The 22,410-nt window shown below is 44.7% G+C and overlaps 1 protein-coding gene across 8 annotated transcripts in view; it reads right to left on the bottom strand.

Annotated features, from left to right (window-relative positions):
- The window catches only part of LOC139554448 (sodium bicarbonate cotransporter 3-like), a 61,137-nt gene extending 39,202 nt beyond the window's left edge, over positions 1 to 21,935 (bottom strand). The window contains exon 1 of one of the 8 annotated variants that reach the window (XM_071367254.1): positions 7,931 to 8,214. In XM_071367254.1, the coding sequence (XP_071223355.1) occupies positions 7,931 to 7,987 (57 nt within the window). In that variant the 5' untranslated portion in view covers positions 7,988 to 8,214. Of the gene's footprint in view, positions 1 to 7,930; positions 8,221 to 21,659 lie in introns of those variants that run through there. The other 7 variants (XM_071367257.1, XM_071367253.1, XM_071367250.1 and 4 more) reach the window with 7 other exon arrangements.
- Positions 21,936 to 22,410: the final 475 nt, after the last annotated feature.

A 22,410-nucleotide genomic window follows, 5' to 3' on the forward strand; every position in this document is an offset into this window, starting at 1 on the left:
TAACATGAGTTGCTCAGTATGTGTAGGTAATCCTTTCTAATGCATATTTTTGAACGATATCACAAAGAACTGCAAATGTGTTGCTAATGCTCTCCACTTTCTGGAGGGCAGAGTTTTGAAATCAGTGAAATGTTCGGTGGAAGCAGAGTATGATAGCTAAGGAGAAAATTCAGGTGTTTGATTGCAAATATGCGGATGGAGTCGAAAAGAGAACACACAAAAAGCTGTTGTATAAAACACCTGTCTCCAGATTACATCTTCAAACTAGGGGCAACCATGGCATCCGTGACAGAGCGAGAGAAGCGTTCATCCATGTATACGTGTAAGAGAGCCTAGCTAGCTAAATTTTTTGATATTCTACATTTCAAATTTAGTCAGAAAGTTGTTTTCACTGCAAGTTAAAGCGTAGTGTTAGCTAGCTAACTTAAGCTGGCTGGCTTGCTAGCTAATGTTACATGTATGATCTGTGTAGTAATATTATTCATATCTCAGAGCAATTTGCATTGCGAGTTATTGCCTATTGTTAGCTAGCTAGCTAACATTGAACCTAGTTGGTTAGCTTTAGCTACCTGTAGATTCATGCAGGATAATAACGTTATGAGTTGGGATTATGGTTCATTATTTAGCTAGATAGCTAACTACATGTTTAAACAAAAGACCCCACTATGCAAGTAACCATCTCACTGTACCGTTTACACCTTCTGTATCCTGTGCATGTGACAAATAAACATAGATTTTATTTGATATTGTGTGTTTAACAGAGGCGGTAATGTAAAAAAAAAAACATAACGTTAGGCTAACGAGACAGTGTCCAAGTTCTAAAATTCTCCAGCAGAATGCCCTGCTTTTATTTAATCACACTCACAACCGTAAGCTATTTCCTGTAATTAGCTCACCATTAACTTGTAAATAATGATCTCGTTGTGAGTTTATTGTCCTGTAATAATGATTACAAATGTGCTAAAATTAAGACATTGCCAGCTATATGATATGGTCATTATTTGAAATGGCTAGCCAGCTAACTTAACGTTAGCTAGATAACAAGCTAGAAACTAAGCAAAATATTGTTTAGAAAGTTGATTTTAGTTGCCTGGTTTGCTAGATACATTTTGAAACAAATGGGTTTATTGGTGTTAAAATACACCAGTTATGCTATTTTGGACCACCAGACTGCTTTTGTGTTTATACTTTTTCATAACGACAAGAACAAGTTTGATGTCAGACGACAATAGAATGTCCATAATGTCACTGCGACAACTGTATACAGACATGTCGATAGAAGTAGTATAAACCAGTCTTTAATCTTGAAACCTTTGGTTGTTTAGTACACTACCATACAACTGCAGTGTATAAGATATTTTTTTAGCTCTGAGCTTCAAATTCTGCTACAGTACATACAGTAGGACTGAATCCAGATGGTGTGTCACATATCTGCTTTAATTATTTCTCATGGACCTGTACTGGAACAGTATTAGCATAAGGTAACATAAATGACAGTTTGGCTACAGTAAGTAAGTAAGTAGATGTATTATTTTATCAGAAATGTACTGATGCAAAATGCCGTCCCAGAAATGGGGCAATTTAATAATAAAGTTTATAGTTTCAAACATTGACACATTGAGTTAGGCCTATCAACAATCAGGGCATTGCACCATCGTGCTTAAAGGACAATCTCTACTTTGGAATGTAAATGGCATGCTATAGAAGTGTACAGACACTTTTTATGTGATTTCACTTGGTTCTGAAAAACTTACCCGACCAGCGATAGACCTCCTCAGGCTCATTCGGCAGAATGTGGGGATGCAGAAAACATGAACAAAGCTCCAAAAACACTAAATAACGTCCTTTTAAAAACTGCAAAACTATAATACAGTGATGCAGATGTTGTACACATGAAATAGTGTAATTTCAGTATTTTATATTCTGTTTTGTTGGATTTGAGCAATACTTTTTAGTGCACAAGCAAATGCGTGCTTTCATCAAAAATAGAGATTTGGTAAAACATTTTTTTTTTTAAACGGTCCTTTAAGCTTGCCCAAATTTGCAGCATCAGTCCTTCGATGGACTTTGAAATAATATAATATTAACCGGCACTGTCAGCAATGCTCAGCAACTGACTTTGAACTGTGGGAGTTGCACACATCAGTACCTAGATGGGCTTTAAAATAATATAATATTAAACAGACTCAGCGATGTTGGTATGAGCAGCAGCACAGATATTCAGATGAGCGCGATGCAACACTGCTCTCACACAGCCACACAGAGTATCTGCGCATGTCGCTACAGGACCAAAACAGTGGAGTTAGCCTCATGCTCCAACGGTCTTAGTTGTTGCTGAATTCGAACCGATATTTCCGTTTACTTCATGCATTGCTGAGTCTACCTTTAACCAGCACAATCAGCAGTGCTCAGCATCTGACTTTGAACTGTGGGAGTTACACCAATCATGTTGGGCCTTCAATAATGCAAGCTGCACTCTGTATGGCCTAGCTGGCTGGCAGTCCAGTGAAACAGGGGAGGTTCTGCCTGGCTGGCAGTGCAGGTAAAACCCGATTTATGCTTGATCAGGCAATGAGGTCCGGAGGCTCCGTACGGATGGTGTGACGCAATTGCAAAGCCTCCGGAGGCTTGCGGAGGCCAAATCAAGCTCCGTACCGCATTGCCGTGTGCCTCCTAAATGTTTTAACAATGTGGAGGGCTCCCTATAGCTCTGCATTCACATGATTGGGTAGGTAGGGGTGCACATCCTGTATAAACACAAACTCACTTCCTTGACAACTTCCTTCACAACAGCTCTGTGAAGCGCAAGTATGAATGTGCTCACTTCTGCAGAGGCCGCATCGCGGTAAATGATGTACGGACAGTACACTCTCGAGATTGACCATAAATTGGCTTTAAACAAGGGAGGTTCTGCCTGGCTGGCAGTGCAGTGGTTGTGATTTAGATCAAAACACTTGGGTAAACTGTTGGAATCATGGAAATAGAATGATTATTATAATATAATAATTATTATAATGCCAGAGTTATTGTTACAGGGTAGGAACCAAAGTGTTGGTCAGTGTTTTCTAGGGGACCTACATAGCTGACTCAGTACACTCAGCCAGATAAGTAGCGATTAGCATTAGTGGCTAACACGATTTAGTAACAACTTGCTAAGAAAAGACAAACTAGCTGTTTGCTAGACAAACTAGCTGTTTGCTAATGTTGATATGATTTGCAGATGTAAGAAACAAACTAAGTATTATTATAGAATGCTTGTGGATTTATATTAAGACGCAAAGTGGAAATAACATTGTTGTTATCAACATTGTTGCATGTGCTGCATTGACCATGCAGACTGAACGAAAGTGTCTTGTGGTCAAGCAACAACAAATGCGCTCCATGAGTGACAGGGGGCGGGCTAGGTCTTGTGAGGTAAACAGCATGGAGAGAGACTGCTATTACAATTCTCTAGTGTTTTGGCTTTTATTTCTGTAAAACCAGGAGTGCTGTCCAGATATACCGTATTTTACCCTAATACCGGTATTGATGCAAGGATTGGTTTGGGTTTTTACCTTGAACTAAATGACTATCGCCCGTAGCACTCAACTCTGTCATCATGAAGTGCTTTGAGAGACTAGTCAAGGTTCATATCACCTCCACCTTACTTGCCACCCTAGACCCACTTCAATTCGCTTACCGCCCCAATAGATCCACAGACGATGCAATCGCCATCTGTAAGAATGCTGTTTATTGACTCTAGCTCAGCATTAAACACAATAGTACCCTCCTAGCTCATCATTAAGCTTGAGGCCATGGGTCTGAACCTCACCCTGTGCAACTGGGTCCTGGACTTCCTGACGGACTGCCCCCAGGTGGTGAAGGTAGGAAACAACCCCTCCACTCCGCTGATCCTCAACACTGGGGCCCCACAATGGTGCGTGCTCAGCCCCCTCCTGTACTCCCTGTTCACCCATGACTGCGTGGCCAAGCACGCCTCCAAATCAATCATCACATTTGCAGACGACACAACAGTAGTAGGCTTGATTACCAACGATAATGAGACACCCTACAGCAGGGATACAAACTGGCGAGGGCCCAAAAAGGTGACACAATTCCTGCTAGGGGGAAATGCAGGTTTTAACTAATTAAACAACAAAGAATATGATCTACATGATCAGTGTCTGTGTGTAAAATAAAAAGTGGTTCATGTGAACCTAAATCATAGCAAAAAATGCGAATGACACTCAAGTCTTGAGAAAAAACAATACACTAATATTGCAGTTAGCCATGACAGCCTTTATAATATTATAATAGAATGCTTGTGACCACACATCTAAATATTGCACTTGGGGAAAAAAACATCTTAAAGAAGAAATAGAATGAAACTAACTGTCACGATCGTGTGGAGGAGAGACGGACCAAAACGCAGCATGAGGAAAATAAGCCATCTTCTTTTAATTAAACGAACGAAGATGAACATGAAACGAAAACACTATTACAAACAAACAAAACAACAAATGATCGTGAAGCTAAATAACGCAAGTGCCCAGACGAGCAACAAACGTTAAACAAGACAACTACCCACAAAAGCCTACTGCCTATGGCTACCTTAAATATGGCTCCCAATCAGAGACAAATGAATGACAGCTGTCTCTGATTGAGACCCAATCTAGGCAGCCATAGACATAACTAGACAACCTAACAATACTCTATCCCATACACATACAACACCCATAGACTAACCAAAACACACACAACATACAATGCCCACCCCAACTCACGCCCTGACCAACTAAACATAATCAAAATAACATAAAAATAGGTCAGGAACGTGACATAACCCCCCCCTCAAGGTGATAACTCCGAACGCACCACCAAAAGTCTAGGGGAGGGTCTGGGTGGGCATCTGTCCACGGTGGTGGCTCCGGCTCTGGACGCTGTCCCCACACCACCATAGTCACTCCCCGCTTCCGTATCCCCCCCCCCAATGACCACCCTCCAACTAAACCCACCTAACTGAAGGGGCAGCATCGGGATAAGGGGCAGCACCGGGATAAGGGGAAACACCGGGATGAGGGACGACAGCTCCGGGCTGAGGGACGGCAGCTCCGGGCTGAGGGACGGCAGCTCCGGGCTGAGGGACGGCAGCTCCGGACTGAGGGACGGCAGCTCCGGACTGGCTGGCGGATCCTGGCTGGCTGGCTCTGGCTGGTCATGGCTGGCTGACGGCTCTGGCTGGTCATGGCTGGCTGACGGCTCTGGCTGGTCATGGCTGGCTGACGGCTCTGGCTGGTCATGGCTGGCTGAAGGCTCTGGCTGATCCGGTCTGGCGGAAGGCTCTGGCTGATCCGGTCTGGCGGAAGGCTCTGGCTGATCCGGTCTGGCGGAAGGCTCTGGCTGATCCGGTCTGGCGGACGGCTCTGTAGGCTCATGGCAGACGGGCGGCTTTGCAGGCTCATGGCAGACGGGCGGCTTTGCAGGCTCATGGCAGACGGACAGTTCAGACGGCGTATGGCAGACGGGCAGTTCAGACGCCGCTGGGCAGACGGGCAGTTCAGACGCCGCTGGGCAGACGGGCAGTTCAGGCGCCGCTGGGCAGACGGGCAGTTCAGGCGCCGCTGGGCAGACGGGCAGTTCAGGCGCCGCTGGGCAGACGGGCAGTTCAGGCGCCGCTGGGCAGACGGCAGACTCTGGCCGGCTGAGACGCACTGTAGGCCTGGTGCGTGGTACCGGAACTGGAAGTACCGGGCTAAGGACACGCACCTCAGGGCGAGTGCGGGGAGAAGGAACAGTGCGTCCAGGGCTCTGGAGACGCACAGGAGGCTTGGTGCGTGGTGCCGGAACTGGAGGCACTGGGCTGGAGACACGCACCATAGGGAGAGTGCGTGGAAGAGGAACAGGGCTCTGGAGATGCACTGGAAGCCTGGTGCGTGGTGTAGGCACTGGTGGTACTGGACTGGGGTGGGAAGGTGGCGCCGGATATACCGGACCGTGAAGGAGGACACGTGCTCTTGAGCACCGAGCCTCCCCAACCTTACCAGGTTGAATGGTCCCCGTAGCCCTGCCAGTGCGGCGAGGTGGAATAGCCCGCACTGGGCTATGCAGGCGAACCGGGGACACCACCTGTAAGGCTGGTGCCATGTACACCGGCCCGAGGAGACGTACTGGAGGCCAGATACGTTGGGCCGGCTTCATGGCATCCGGCTCGATGCCCAACCTAGCCCTCCCAGTGCGGCAAGGTGGAATAGCCCGCACTGGGCTAAGCACGCGTACTGGGGACACCGTGCGCTTTACCGCATAACACGGTGTCTGACCAGTACGACGCCCTCTCACTCCACGGCAAGCCCGGGGAGTTGGCTCAGGTATCCAACCCGGCTTTGCCACACTCCCCTTTAGCCCCCCCCCCCCCAAGAAATTTTTGGGTGAGCCTCTCGGGCTTCCAGCCACTCTGCCTTGCCTTTGCCTCATAAAACCGCCTCTCCGCTTTCGCTGCCTCCAGCTCCGCTTTGGGACGGCGATATTCCCCTGGCTGAGTCCAGGGTCCTTTGCCGTCCAGGATCTCCTCCCAAGTCCATTCCTCTTCTCTCCATTGCTTTAGTTCCTTCCTTCCTTCCTCAATCCGCTTGGTCCTGTTGTGGTGGGTAGTTCTGTCACGATCGTGTGGAGGAGAGACGGACCAAAACGCAGCATGAGGAAAATAAGCCATCTTCTTTTAATTAAACGAACGAAGATGAACATGAAACGAAAACACTATTACAAACAAACAAAACAACAAATGATCGTGAAGCTAAATAACGCAAGTGCCCAGACGAGCAACAAACGTTAAACAAGACAACTACCCACAAAAGCCTACTGCCTATGGCTACCTTAAATATGGCTCCCAATCAGAGACAAATGAATGACAGCTGTCTCTGATTGAGACCCAATCTAGGCAGCCATAGACATAACTAGACAACCTAACAATACTCTATCCCATACACATACAACACCCATAGACTAACCAAAACACACACAACATACAATGCCCACCCCAACTCACGCCCTGACCAACTAAACATAATCAAAATAACATAAAAATAGGTCAGGAACGTGACACTAACAGGCATTCTATTGTTGCTCTATTCTAGTGGCCACTATAGTAGACATCGATCAAGTGCACAAGGCTACATGTGTGCAAAAATAGTTCACTGAGTAGAAAATAAAATACTCCCCCCCCCTCACTCACACGTGTTACTGTCAAGTTAAACACAACAAAAGCAATATCTTTAGGCTACACATTATTACATTGTACACGTGCCTATGGACAACTGTTCTACAATGTGCCAGCAGAGCATGATACCATTTGTTGGCATAATTGATCTCTTTCAGGCAGAGAGTACACCTGGCATACCCCTTTTTATCCACTGTATTGAAAAAGTGAGAAAGAGGGATAGTGTGTGGTGTTCCTTTCACCTCTATGGTGACATCCAGTTTAAGCCAGGCCCAGCTACATCTACACTTCATCCCTGAATCCACTTGCTTAACTTAACAAGCAACGAATTTTCACCTAATTCTCTTATTCTGAAAATTAACCAGATACTTTAGAGGGAAAACATCAGTTCACACAGTTCACAGATAACGTTAGTAGTTAGCTAGTTAACATGTTACACAGATTGCCAGGGTCCAGTAAGAAACTAACACGTTATAACTTGAAGAACGGCAAGGAGTCATATAACGTTACCAGTTAACTATAGCGAATTGGTTAGGTTAGCGCACCTGATATTGTAACGTTAGGTACCTAATGTTAGCTGTCTGACTTTATTAGCCAGCATATTTTCACACCATGAACTCAAATATTTTATCAGTTAAGTTGGCTAATGTTGCTCAACATTTCTCTGGCTATTTAAAGTTAAGTTAACGTTACTTAATAATGCTAACAATATTTGTTCCAACACAGTTTCTCCCTCACCTCAAACTTTCCAAATGTCAGTTGTTTTTCGGTTACAGCCCATGAAGTACGCTTCATCACCTTCTCACCCCTGTCTCCGTGGTCAGGCTTCTCACCGACCTCTCCGTTATTGTTCAGGGGACGCGCAAACTGCCTTTCCACTCTACCGCGGTCTTTCCAGAGCGCGCGCTGATGATGTAACTAGCACATTGGTTGTCTCTTCTTTCTTCAGTCGCGTGCTGCATTCTGTTATGTGAATGATTGGCTGAGCCTTTGATACAGACAGTATTGCTCCAAACGCTCATCACTCCTTCGCTTACAGCCAGTAGCGATCCAAAGCCCCCCCCCCCCCCAAAAAAACTTTTCTCATCGGATCTACATGAATCACATAGGTCACCTATTTTGGATTCAAAACGGCGAATTTCGCCGAAAGGTGACTCGTTTGCATCCCTGCTACAGAGAGGAGCTTAGGGCTCTGGGAGTGTGGTGCCTGGAAAACAACCTCTCACTCAACGTCAACAAAACAAAGGAGATGATCGTGGACTTCAGGAAACAGCAGAGGGTGCTCCCCCTATCTACATAAACGGGACAGCAGTGGAGAAGATGGAAAACTTAAAGTTCCTTGGCGTTCACATCACTGACAAACTGAAATGGACCACCCACACAGACAGTGTGGTGAAGAAGGCACAACCGAGCCTCTTCAACCTCAGGAGGCTAAAGAAATGAACCCCCCTAAAACCCTCACAAACCTTTACAGATGCACAATTGAAAGCATCCTGTCGGGCTGTATCACCACCTGGTATGGCAACTGCACCACCCGCAACCGCAAGGCTCTCCAGAGGGTGGTGCGGTCTGCCCAACGCATTACCGAGGGCAAACTACCTGCCCTCCAGGACACCTACAGCACCTGATGTCACAGGAAGGCCAACAAGATCATCAAGGACATCAACCACCTGAGCCACTGCCTGTTCACCCCACTTTCATCCAGAAGGCGAGGTCAGTACAGGTGCATCAAAGCTGGGACCGGGAGACTGAAAAACAGCTTTTATCTCAAGGCCATCAGACTATTAAACAGCCATCACTAGTACATTAGAGGCTGCTGCCTATAGGCATAGACTAGAAATCACTGGCTACTTTTAAGAAATGGAAAACTATTAACAATTTAATAATGTTTACATATCTGGCATTACTCATCTCATATGTTTATACTGTATTCTATACTATTGTAGCGACCCGCACAGACAGCTGTGTGTTATGTGTTAGGCTATTAGTGGGTTGTGTTGTACTTGTACCAGTGTTCGCGGGGTCCGACATGCCAATCAACCTGCTATCTTACTGTCTGCAAACAGCTATTTTGTATTTTCTTAGCAACTTGTGTTAGCTAAGAAATTGTGTTAGCCACTTATGCTAGTTAGCTGGCTAGCTAGCTAGCTAATAATTGTACTAATTCAGAGCAAACAAAGCTAGCTAATACAGCCTGATACCAGTGCTGGTGTAGGCCTAAATGTGCAACAGTATCTTCTAAATCAGAGAGGAATAGGCGAAGCATCAATATGTTAGCTACATGAAGTAAAAGAAAACATTAAATGTAGCCAAAGATTATAGGGTTATAGGGATTGTTTTGCCCATATCGTGCAGCCCTATGTGGCAGTGTGGAAATGATCTCAAATGAGATACACTTTTGATTGAAGTTTTATTGAACAGTATAAAACAATCCGAATGGAGAAAGCCCATTGAAATAACTTATCATTTAAGTGTTGCCACCCTAGGGTCATAAACAGCTCAAAGAAAATGTATATTCAGGTATTGTCAAATACCATCAGAAATTTGAAACATATTTTTTAAAAGGATAGTGTATTTGAGGGCTTCAAATGCAACAGCTCCTCCATTGAAGGAGGCATTGCGATATCCCACTAAACACAGATAAGTACTGCTGCTAAGCAGCAGAGAGAGCTGATTCGATAGGTGAGGATGTTAAACACACAGTGGGGGGATAGGAACATGATATGCACAGAGCACATCTCTCTGGCATTGGGGTCTCATTTGCTCCGACCTTTCTCTCTCCACTGAACCATACAAGCCCCTCTTGAACTGAGCCTCCAATCTCATTAGCTACTACATAGAGTACCAATCAAAAGTTTGGACACACCCACTCATTCCACGGTTTTTCATAATTTTTTACTAGTTTCTACATTGTAGAATAATAGTGAAGACATCAAAACTATGAAGTAACACATATAGAATCATGTAGTAACCAAAAAAGTGTTAAATTCTTATGGCTGCAGGGGCAGTATTGAGTAGCTTAGATGAAAAGGTGCCCAGAGTAAACTGCTTGCTCCTCAGTGCCAGTTGCTAATATATGCATATTAGTATTAGTATTGGATAGAACACACTCTGAAGTTTCTAAAACTGTTTGAATGATGTCTGTGAGTATAACATAACTCATATGGCAGGCAAAAACCTGAGAAACAAATCCAACCAGGAAGTGGGAAATCTGAGGTTTGTATGTTTTCAACTCATCGCCTATCGAATACACAGTGGGATATGGGTCAGTTTGCACTTCATACGGCTTCCACTAGATGTCAACTGTCTGTAGAACCTTGTCTGATGCTTCTACTGTGAAGTGGGGCCGAAGGAGACGGGAATGAGTAAGGTCTACCATGAGCTGACCATGCGCGTTCACATGAGAGGGAGCTCTGTTCCATCGCACTTCTGAAGACAATGGAATTCTCCGGTTGGAACTTTATTGTAGATTCATGTTAAAAACATCCTAAAGATTGATTCAATACATCGTCAGACATGTTTCTACTGACTGTTACGGAACTTTTTGACATTTTGTCAGCTTTTAGTGAACGCGCTTCCTGACTTTGGATTTGTTTTCCAAACACGCTAACAAAAATAGCTATTTGGACATAAATGATGGACATTACCGAACAAAACAAACATTTCTTGTGGAAGTGGGAGTCCTGGGAGTGCATTCCGATGAAGATCAGCAAAGGTAAGTGAAGATTTATAATGCTATTTATAACTTTTGTTGACTCCACAATTTGGCGGGTAACTGTATGGCTTCCTTTTGTGGCTGAACGCTGTTCTCAGATTATTGAATATTGTGCTTTTGCCGTAAAGCTTTTTTGAAACCTGACACAGCGGTTGCATTAAGAACAAGTGTATCTTTAATTCTATGTAAAACATGTATCTTTCATCAAAGTTTATGATGAGTATTTCTGTTATTTGATGTGGCTCTCTGCAATTTCTCCTGATATTTTGGAGGCATTTCTGAACATGGCGCAAATGTAAACTGAGGTTTTTGGATATAAATATGAACTTTATCGAACAAAACATATATGTATTGTGTAACATGAAGTCCTATGAGTGTCATCCGATGAAGATCATCAAAGGTTAGTGATTCATTTTATCTCTATTTCTGCTTTTTGTGACTCCTGTCTTTGGCTGGAAAAATGGCTGTGTTTTTCTGTGATTTTGCGGTGACCTAACATAATCGTTTGTGGTGCTATATTTGACATTCTTGAAAGTAGCCACCCTTTGCCTTGATGACAGCTTTGCACACTCAGAGGTGAGCCAAGAAATAAATAAAGGGGTTTGATAGCGGGCTAGGAGTGCTGGAGTGATGATGCTGGGCTTGGCTCAGTGGGCTGCATTGCTACTGTTGACTGTTAATTGTGATGGATACAAGGCATCAAATAGGCCAAGGCTATACTAAGCCAATGTTTACACCTGAGAAATGTTGATCATTCCAGGTTCATTACCACTTCAAAGCCTCTTAAAATAGGCACAGTGCCTGCGGAAATCTGTTAGCATGCTTGTGAGCATGTAAAGCTGTTTATTGTATGTGTGTCAGGCAGTGTGTGTTTGGTATGCATTGCATGTGTTGAGTCCACAGTGTGGGTAAGTTAAGCACACGTGTTCAGAATCAGAGCTGGTTTATTCCACTCATAACAATTTCAAAACACGTTATGCAACCTGCTGCTGTGGCTACTCCGGTCCAAAATAACCCCCCTGGGAGCTGGTTGGTCATGCCCAGTTACCCACAGAACACAGCTGCAGATGGGGGGGGTGACAGCAAGGTCCTGACTGTCCCTAACAGAGAGGGAGAGGAGGGGGACTCTAAATGGGGGGGGGGGGGCTCACGACCCGGGGACCATAACGTCACCTGGAGTGTGAGAGCAGCAGAAGGGGGGCATGCATAGAGTCTCATTTGGGATAAGCCGTTCCCAACCCTGTTCATTCAAGGCCAGGGGGTAACAAGGGGTGGGGGCGAAGCTGGCAGCCAACCTCCCTAGCAATAACAAAGTCATCTCATCCTCTACCCCATAGCTAGCCCATGTGCCCTAAGCGCACCCAGTCCCCTCTGCTTCTGACACCTTCCAAGATCACACCATAGTTTACATAATATCATGCAAAACCTCTCACAGACATCGGTGATAGACCTATCTATTGAACCCAAAAGACTGGATCCCTGTAGAGAGCTGGAGACAAATATGATTTTTGGGGGACTAGGGACGTTCTGCAGTCTAAAAACAGCATCACGTAACATTCATATACTCTATGATGTGTATGTTCTCAATGCAATGACACACAAGAAGCATGGGATCTAAAGCTGTCAATGTCAACAGCAGCGCGTGTTACAGTATAACCGTGTAACTGACGGTTACAGATGAAGACTGCCATGAAAATTAAAGACAGGACAGGGGGGGGGCATTTGTGCAGTTGAGTCGGTTTCTACGGTAACATGCTCTTAACAACGTGATGATGCTTTGTTGCTCCTTGCTGAAACAAGAAACTAGCAAAGGACACTTTGGTTGCCTAGGCAATGCCCCCCACAATGCAGCAGCAGCACACACCGAAATAGAATGAATAGACCTGGCTTGGAACCTCTAACCCTGGCAATTTGACTGGTAAACTCATGGGTACACTCGCATTGGCCCTCTGGTATTATGATGCAATACTTGGTAACACTTTACTTGACACCCAGTGTCATAACACCTTATGACACCTCATAACCATGCCATAATATGTCATAACAGCTGACATAACTTGTCATAACCTGTCATAACACTGTCATGAACCAAATATTTACACTTTTGTGACATATATTGCGTTATTTTATGGCTGTTATGACACCTACATTACATAAGAGTGTCAAAACCCAAATTTATTCAAATTCGTTTTTCCCTGCCAAGAAGTTTCCTTTAGTTTTAAAGTTTGTTTCTTAAATCCTATTTTGTTGTTTTTACACTCATGTTTTTTTAATCATATTTTAAATAACTTGTGGAAAATACACTTTATGACACTGTCCTGAAGCATTATGACCATCCCGTGTCACTGTAATTGGACTAAGACAATAATGCTTCTTGACAGTGTCAAAGTGTATGACCATCATAATCACACAAGCCAGAGAGGCCTATCACATACATGCCTTTATATCAGTCATCAGTCATAACGAGGGTGTCCTGTTCCTAAAATCTGCTCCTGTATTCATCCCAATCATCAGCAACAGAGCATTGGGGTAGCTGCATGTTTAACATCAATGTGTGTCCATTTACAATGATAATTTAATATGGTGAATTTAAAAAAAGTTATATGACCATAGCCTGTTGACATGTAGGCTGTGTTGTAATGCAGTGTTTCCCAACGAGGGGTAATTGGCCTATCCACAGGGGGTACTTGAAAAGACTCATGAGACCATAGGCTTACTGGTAAAATGCACATGAGGGGGTACTTCAGGGGTACTCCAGGCAGAGCAAAATATACTTGGTGGTACATTAACCGAATAAGGTTGGGAACCACTGGTGTAATGGAATGTTTTGCCTTGTGTGGTAGGTTTTGTTTGTTTTGACACTATTATGTAGGTGTCATAACCAGCCATAAAATAGTGCAATATATACTATATACAGTGTCTTCGGGAAGTATTCAGACCCCTTTATGTTTTCCACATTTTATTACCTTAGTCGTATTCTAAAATTGATTAAATAAAAAACTATCCTCATCAATATACACACAATACCCCATAATGACAACACGAAAAAACAGTCAAATAAAAAATTATAATAATACAGAAATACCTTATTTAAATAGGTATTCAGACCCTTTACTCAGTACTTTGTTGAAGAACCTTTGGCAGTGATTAGAGCCTCAAGTATTCTTGGGTATGATGCTACAAGCTTGGCACAACTGTAATTTGTGAGTTTCTCCCATTCTTCTCTGCAGATCCTCTCAAGCTCTGTCAGGTTGGATGGGGAGTGTTGCTGCACAGCTATTTTCAGATCTCTCCAGAGATGTTCAATCTGGTTCAAGTCAGGGCTCCGGCTGGGCCACTCAAGGACATTCAGAGACTTGTCCCGAAGCCACTCCTGCGTTGTCTTGGCTGTGTGCTTAGGGTCGTTGCCCTGTTGGATAGTGAACATTCACCCCAGTCTGTGGTCCTGAGTGCTCTGGAGCAGGTTTTCATCAAGGATCTCTCTGTACTTTGCTCCGTTCATCTTTCCCTCAATCCTGACTAGTCTCCCAGTCCCTGCCGCTGAAAAACATCCCCACAGCATGATGCTGCCACCACCATGCTTCACCGTAGGGATGGTGCCAGGTTTCCTCCAGACGTGACGCTTGGCATTCAGGTCAAAGAGTTGAATCTTAGTTTCATCAGACCAGATAATTTTGTTTCTCATGGTCTGAGAGTCTTTAGGTGTCTTTTGTTAAACTCCAAGCGGGCTGTCATGTGCCTTTTACAGAGGAGTAAAAGGCACAACCATAAGGGCCTGATTGGTGGAGTGCTGCAGAGATTGTTGTCCTTCTGGAAGGTTCTCCCATCTCCGCAGTGGAACTCTAGAGCTCTGTCAAAGTGACTATTGGGTTCTTGGTCACCTCCCTGATCAAGACCCTTCTCCCCCGATTGCTCAGTTTGGCCAGGCAGCCAGTTCTAGGAATTGTCTTGGTGGTTCCAAACTTCTTCCATTTAAGAATGATGGAGGCCAATGTGTTCTTGGGGAACTTCAATGCTGCAGAGAATTTTTGGTACCTTTCCCCAGATCTGTGCCTCGACGCAATCCTGTCTCAGAGCAATACAGACAATTCCTTCGACCTCATGGCTTGGTTTATGCTCTGACATGCATTGTCAACTGTGGGACCTTATAAAGACAGGTGTGGACCTTTCCAAATCATGTCGTATGAATTTAATTTACCACAGGTGGACTCCAATCAAGTTGTAAAAACAATTCAAGGATGATCAATGGAAACAGCATGCCCCTGAGCTCAATTTCGAGTCTCATAGCAAAGGTATTTTCAGTTTTTTATTTTTAGTATATTTGCAAACATTTCTAAAAACCTGTTTTTGCTTTGTCATTATGGGGTATTGTGTGTAGATTGCTGAGGATTTGTATTTAAAAAAAAATCACTTTTAGAATAAGGCTACCTACCCCAATGCATATCACCAACTGTAAAGTTTGGTGGAGGAGGAATAATGGTCTGGGGCTGTTTTTCATGGATCGGTCTAGGTCTGGGCGGTTTGGGTTTTTATATAACAGTATTTTAATGTTTGGGTTTGTTAAATGTGATACGCCGTATGTAACTTCCATTTTTATAGTTTACTTCGCTACTTAAGTCATCTCTCTGTGCTCTCTCTCTCCAAGCCACTTAACACATAAGACCTAGCCTCACTCCCTGTCACTCAAGGAGCGCATGTGTTGTTCCTTGACCACTAAACACTTGCGTTCAGTCTCTGCATCGTCAATGCAGCACATGCAACAATGTTGATGACTACGATGCTGTTTTCCCTTTGCTTCTTAATATAAATCCACTTGTGTTCTATAATTGCACTATTAGTTTGGGTTTCTTACATCTGCAAACAGCTAGTTTGACTTTTCTTAGCAAGTTGAGCCTAAATTTTGTAAACCGCTAATGCTAATTGCTAATTCTAATCGCTAGCTAGCTAATATATGTGCTGAGTCAAGACAAACGTAACTAGCTATACAGCCTGATCATACCAGTGATGGTGTAGACATTTGTGCAACAGTTTCTTCTAAATCAAAGAGGAATACTCAAAGCACGAATATGTCAGCTGTTTGAAGTGGCTAAGAAAAAACATTCAATGTAGCCAAAGGCTGCGGTCCAAACACTTAAAGACACCCTATCCCCCCAGCCCTTAAATAAGTGGACACTTCTGAAGACGTATATCATGACGTCTCACGAGTATACACTTGCAGGGCAAGGGAGGAAGAAATTATTTTTAAATGGACCACCCTTGGCCGGAAATTCGTCACTCGTTCATTCCGCGATGATTGTGGGTGCTTTATATGCGCTACAGTCAATTATGAGTGCATGTCTACTTATATTAAATATATAATTATTAATATACGCCTAATGTATGGTAGCTAGCAAATTAATTAGCTAACTAACGTTAGCCTGCCTAGCTGGAACTTCTGAAGAAGGAAAATGTTTTATTTCTACAATTTCCAAAAGATTACAAAAGAACCAAACAAAAACATATTTACTTTTTACGAGACGTGTTTGTGCCGTCATATGCATTAGTAGCACAATTTCGAACTTATTTGCATTTGTTTATACTTACACTTGTATGTTGACTTCTCCATTGATGTTGTTTTTAAGTTTTCGCTGACTTTTGCTAGCGGATGTACGTCGTGAATTTAATTATGGGGAGTTTCAGGCCCCAGAGTGAACATAATTGTACACTCACAAAGCCGACTAAAAACGAGAGAGGAGGGGCTTACATTGCAAACTTCCCTTGCTTGGCTAATCATTTGGACCGCCCTCCAAGATGGCGACAGGGAATCCCCTAAGGGCATAAGTGGACGTGGTGGTCGCGAGAGTGCTCGGGGAGGTGTGTAGGGGTTTCCGTTGGTGCTACCACGGTGGAAAGTCCAGACCAGGTCTCCACCTTGCGCATTCCCCCAGAATATGCCGATTTGTCTCTCTCTCCTTCTGTAAAAAGAAGGAGACTCAATTACCACCCCATCGACGGGGGGATTGTGCGAAAAAATCTCCTGGTAGACGCTGGAGGAGTCACGTGTATCCCCTGTCGCAATCAGAGACGGTGGCTATGGAGACATATGTCTCCGAATCCCTGCGTCAGGGGTACATTCGGTCCTCCACTTCACCCGCCTCCTCAAGTTTATTTTTTGTGAAGAAGAAGGATGGAGGTCTGCACCCGTGCATTGACTATAGAGGTCTCAATCAAATCACGGTGACAGTTACCCGCTACCTCTTATCGCCACGGCGATTGAGTCCATGCACGGGGCGTGCTTCTTCACTAAACTGGATCTCAGGAGTGCGTACAATCTGGTGTGTATCCGGGAGGGAGGCGAGTGGAAGATGGCGTTTAGTACCACCTCAGGGCATTATCAGTACCTCGTCATGCAGTACGGGTTGATGAATGCTCCATCCGTCTTCCAATCCTTCATAGACGAGATTTTCAGGGACCTGCATGGGCAGGAGTCTGGAGGGCGATCATGGAACGTTTGGGGGTTCTCGATCAGCCTCACCTCGGGTTTCCACCCCGAGAGTAATGGGCAGGTGGAGAGAGTGAACCAGGATGTGGGCAGGTTTCTGAGGTCCTATTGCCAGGACCGGCCCGGAGGAGTGGGCGGCGTTTGTGCCCTGGGCAGAGATGGTGCAGAACTCACTCCGCCACTCCTCCACTAACCTCTCCCCCTTTCAGTGTGTATTGGGGTACCAGCCGGTTCTGGCACCGTGGCATCAGAGTAAGGCAGAGGCTCCTGCGGTGGACGATTGGTTCAAACACGCGGAGGAGACCTGGGAAGTCGCCCATGGTCACCTCCAGCAGGCCGCGCTGCGCCAAAAGACCAGTGTGGACTGTCACCGCAGTGATCCCCCGGTGTATGCACCGGGGGACCGGGTCTGGCTCTCGACCCGAAACCTGCCCCTCCGCCTGCCCTGCCGGAAGCTGGGTCCGTGGTTTGTGGGGATATTTAAAGTCCTGGGGAGACTGAACGAGGTGAGTTACAGGTTACAGCTTCCCCCCGATTACCGTATTAACCCCTCGTTCCATGTGTCTCTCCTCAGGCCTGTGGTGGCTGGCCCGCTCCAGGAGTCTGAGGTGCGGGAGGTTCCTCTGCCCCATCTGGACATCGAGGGGGCCCCGGCGTACTCCGTTTGTTCCATACTGCATTCGAGGTGTCGGGCGAGGGGCCTTCAGTACCTCGTGGACTGGGAGGGGTATGGTCCGGAGGAGAGATGTTGGGTTCCGGTGGAGGACGTTGTTGGACCCTTCAATGCTGCGGGAGTTCCACCGTCTCCGTCCGGATCGCCCTGCGCGTCGCCCTCAGGGTCGTCCCCGAGGCCGGTGTCGGCGCGCTGCTAGAGCCGCGCGTCAAGGGGGGGTACTGTCACGACTTCTGCCGAAGTCGGTGCCTCTCCTTGTTCGGGCGGTGTTCGGCGGGCGACATCGCCGGTCTTCTAGCCATCGCCTATCCATTTTTCATTTTCCATTTGTTTTGTCTTGTTTTCCCACACACCTGGTTTTCATTTCCCTCATTACGTGTGTTGGAGATTTTCCAGTCATCGGATGATTTTCAGTAACCTATACTTTTCACTTTGAAGTAGAAAGAATAATCAATATAAACTTAAATATTAGACATATGTAAGCAGAATGAAGGCTAAACCAATGTGAGTGTCCAAGCTAGATCAACATCGAATTGACCATTGGACATGTAAAGAACAGAACGTAAGCAGAATCTGTGTAGATGAGGCAAGGTAAACTAACAAGACGTGACTGGTCTTCTGAAGGCTACTGGACACGCACACAAGTTAAGCATATGTTGATAATGTAGGTCTGAACTTGTAAAGACCTTTGGACAGGAACATTAGCTAAATGGTATGCATGTCACGCCACCAATAGAATCTATGCCCCGATATCTGAGCCAATAAGAGAATGGAAACTATGTAACAAAGCAAATGGGGTGATGACGTTATGTAAAGGAAAAAAATTATAAAAGCCAAGCACTAAGAATGAGAAGGCAGTACTTCCATGCAGGTGCTCGGCTTTGTTGCACTCTGCAATTAAAGTCTAATTGAATTCACAAGCTCCAGTATCTGAGTAGTATTTGATTTAATATTTTCCACAACACGTGTTGTGTATTTAACCCTCTGTTCCCCCCCATGTCTTTGTGTGGTATTGTTTATTGTAAGTGCTTGTGCACATTTGTTTGACTGGTGCGCGTCGGGTTATTGTGGCCATATTTTGTATTGATTATGCCGTTGGGTTTACTATTAAACTGCTCCGGCTTTTACCTAATTCTGCTCTCCTGCGTCTGACTTCCCTGCCACCAGTTACGCACCCCTTACAATTATAGACAGACTTCTCCCCATCTTAGCTACTACTGCATCAATATGTTTTGACCATGAAAGTTTACAATCTAGTGTTACTCCAAACAGTTTAGTCATCTCAACTTGCTCAATTTCCACATTATTTATTACAAGATTTAGTTGAGGTTTAGGGTTTAGTGTGTTTTGTTCCAAATACAATGCTTTTAGTTTTAGAAATATTTAGGGCTAACTTATTCCTTGCCACCCACTCTGAAACTAACTGCAGCTCTTTGTTGAGTGTTGCAGTCATTTCAGTCGCTGTAGTAGCTGACGTGTATAGTGTTGAGTCATCCGCATACATAGAAACTCTGGCTTTACTCAGTCAGTGGCATGTCGTTAGTAAAAATTGAAAAAAGCAAGGGGCCTAAACAGCTACCCTGGGGAATTCCTGATTCTAACTGGGTTATATTTGATTAGCTTCCATTAAAGAACACCCTCTGTGTTCTGTTAGACAAGAAACTCTATATCCACATTATAGCAGGGGGTGTAAAACCATAACACATACGTTTTTTCCAGCAGTAGACTATGATCTATAATGTCAAAAGCTGCACTGAAGTCTAAAAAGACAGCCTCCACAACCATGATATTGGAATGAGATGTTCGACGAGCAGGTGTCCACATTTTTTTGGTCATGTAGTGTATGTCACAACAGTTATAAATATATGTGCTATGACAATTTATGTCAGCTGTTATGATATATATATATATATATATATATATATATATATATATATGATGCTGGGTGTCAAGTAAAGTATTGCCCAATACTTTCGGAAGACACATTTCAGTTGAATGCATTCAGTACAATTGACTAGGTATCCCCCTTTCCCTTTCCGTTACCATGGTAATGTAGAATGTTAATTCAAATGATGTTAACTGATGTGGCTCATGCAATGGAACATATTTTTTGTAATGTCAGTGGAGTTTAATCAACAAATCACAGCAAATATTGATGGGTGAACTTCCTACTCACACTTCCTGCTTTGCTCCTATGGGTACACTCGCAATGGCCGCCAGTCCACCCATTATGTCATTGTTGACTTGAATGGGGACTATTCATTCTATTTCAATGGCAGCACATGGCAGCAAATGCATACAGGAGCTAAGGAGAGGAGAAAATGTGAGTCCCCAAAAAAATATTAAGGAGGTCATTTGACTGTCCAATTTCCGTAATCCAAAATTCCATGACCGTCACAACTCTGTGTGTGTGTGTGTGTGTGTGTGTGTGTGTGTGTGTGTGTGTGTGTGTGTGTGTGTGTGTGTGTGTGTGCATGTATAGTAGTCTATAAGCTATGTTTGCATTTGAGTTTGTGTGGAATAATTTCATCAATATAGTTTTGAGTTTGCTTATCATGTCAGACCAGTGTGTGTGTGTGTGTGTGTGTGTGTGTGTGTGTGTGTGTGTGTGTAAAAGGTCAGTTACTGTATAGCCTATCTGTTAAAATGGGGACTTCCATTTTAAATTAAATTCACTGTGCATTGGACCCTGGTGCTTGTCACTGTGAATGTTAAATGAATCGTGTGGGTGACTCTGGTTTAGTGTAGGAGTGATTTCAAAGCCAGCCAGGTTCCCTCTATTCCAGGCTGTCGTTACAGGGCCTCGTTCCAGGCAGGAGAGGTGACGTAAGTGAGGAGTTGCATAGCTCTATAGACACACCAGTCCCCTGAGTTGTATCTCCGCTGTCACACACAGGCCAAACGCAATACCAGAGCCAGCAGAAAATAGCATGCCCCCACCCCCAGAAAATAGGCTAAAGCATAGGCTACACAGAAATGGAAACCATTTCCACTCCTCTCTAAAAACACATTTTCCTCTCCTTGTATGTGCAACCTAGTAACCACAGGTGTCTACATATTCCCCCTTCCCTGTCATTCTCTTCTTATCTAGGCTATTTCAATACCCTATAATTTATTATTTCCCTCAATGTGACTGACATCAGCTTCCATTCAATCGATAAACAAACATCCTATTCATAATCTATACATTTTTATCAAAGGAGCATGCTCTGTCTTGTTTTGATTCAATTATCTCCAGTCCGCTGCCACATTTTCCTCCTCTATTCCTCTCTCACGCTCCTCCTTCTCCCTCCCTTTTCTCTCTCTCCTGGTCTCTCTTTAATGCAGCCATATCTGTTCCTGTTTCATTTTCTCCCATTCCGCCTAGTGAAGAGCGGGAATGACCATTTCCTTTCTAAGAGACATGCAGGGACTCTCCCCTTGCCACCTTATTGCTCTCTCTCTTCCCCTCTGAGATATATCCTATAGAACACCCTCTATTCTATTCTGTAACCACGACCACTATTCTATGGTACAGCAAGACAATGTCAGAGATGGAGAAAACACACACACATACAAAACCAAACACACTCATGTTATCAGAGCAGAGCAGACCTACCGTCAGCACATGCTCCCCTTCACAGTTCCCCGTCATCTGGGCTAAAACATCAGTGGCAGCCGAGGCAGCTGTGACGTTAGCCGGCTTCTTCTCTCTTATCTCCCGTGTGTGTTTCTGTGAGCGTGTGTGTGGACTTGTGTGTGTCTGAGCTGCAACTGAGACACTGGAATACTGGGCTGCTCTCGCCTGCTCGTCTGTGTTTATACGGAGTGAGAGAGCAGAGCACTGCCTGCCTTAAAACAGACCTGCTCCTCTCCGACAACCCGCTCCTTTCTCAGCAGCCAATCCCCCGCCACCATGAATATTTCATTTGCCCAGCCAAAAGCGCACGCAGGCGGGCATACGCACAGAGAGGACATACACAGAGGACACACACACACATCCCGCCCCCCCCCCCCCCCACCACCACACACACACACACGCCCACAGTGGCATTCAGGGCAAACACCCACACACACACATTTCTCAGACATTACCCAGAGGGCGAGGAGAATTGAAAAGGACAGACAGAGATGTGTTCATTAGGTGTCTCTGCCTCCGTTGATTCTGCTACATTCGTGATCTTTATCACAGTCTCAAGGTCATGTACACATCTTTCAGCACCTTCTAATTCCATGGAGGCTCATGACTCATGCGCTCAGAATACCCTGTCCACAAACAGTTCCATAAGGTCGTAAAACATAGGACATATGGGGTGGTCAGTGTAACATCATGCTTATGCAATAGTAAGACAGAAAAGGGTCAATCAAGG

The sequence above is a fragment of the Salvelinus alpinus genome, chromosome 26, assembly GCF_045679555.1.
Source record: "Salvelinus alpinus chromosome 26, SLU_Salpinus.1, whole genome shotgun sequence".
In the NCBI taxonomy this organism is placed as follows: domain Eukaryota; kingdom Metazoa; phylum Chordata; class Actinopteri; order Salmoniformes; family Salmonidae; genus Salvelinus; species Salvelinus alpinus.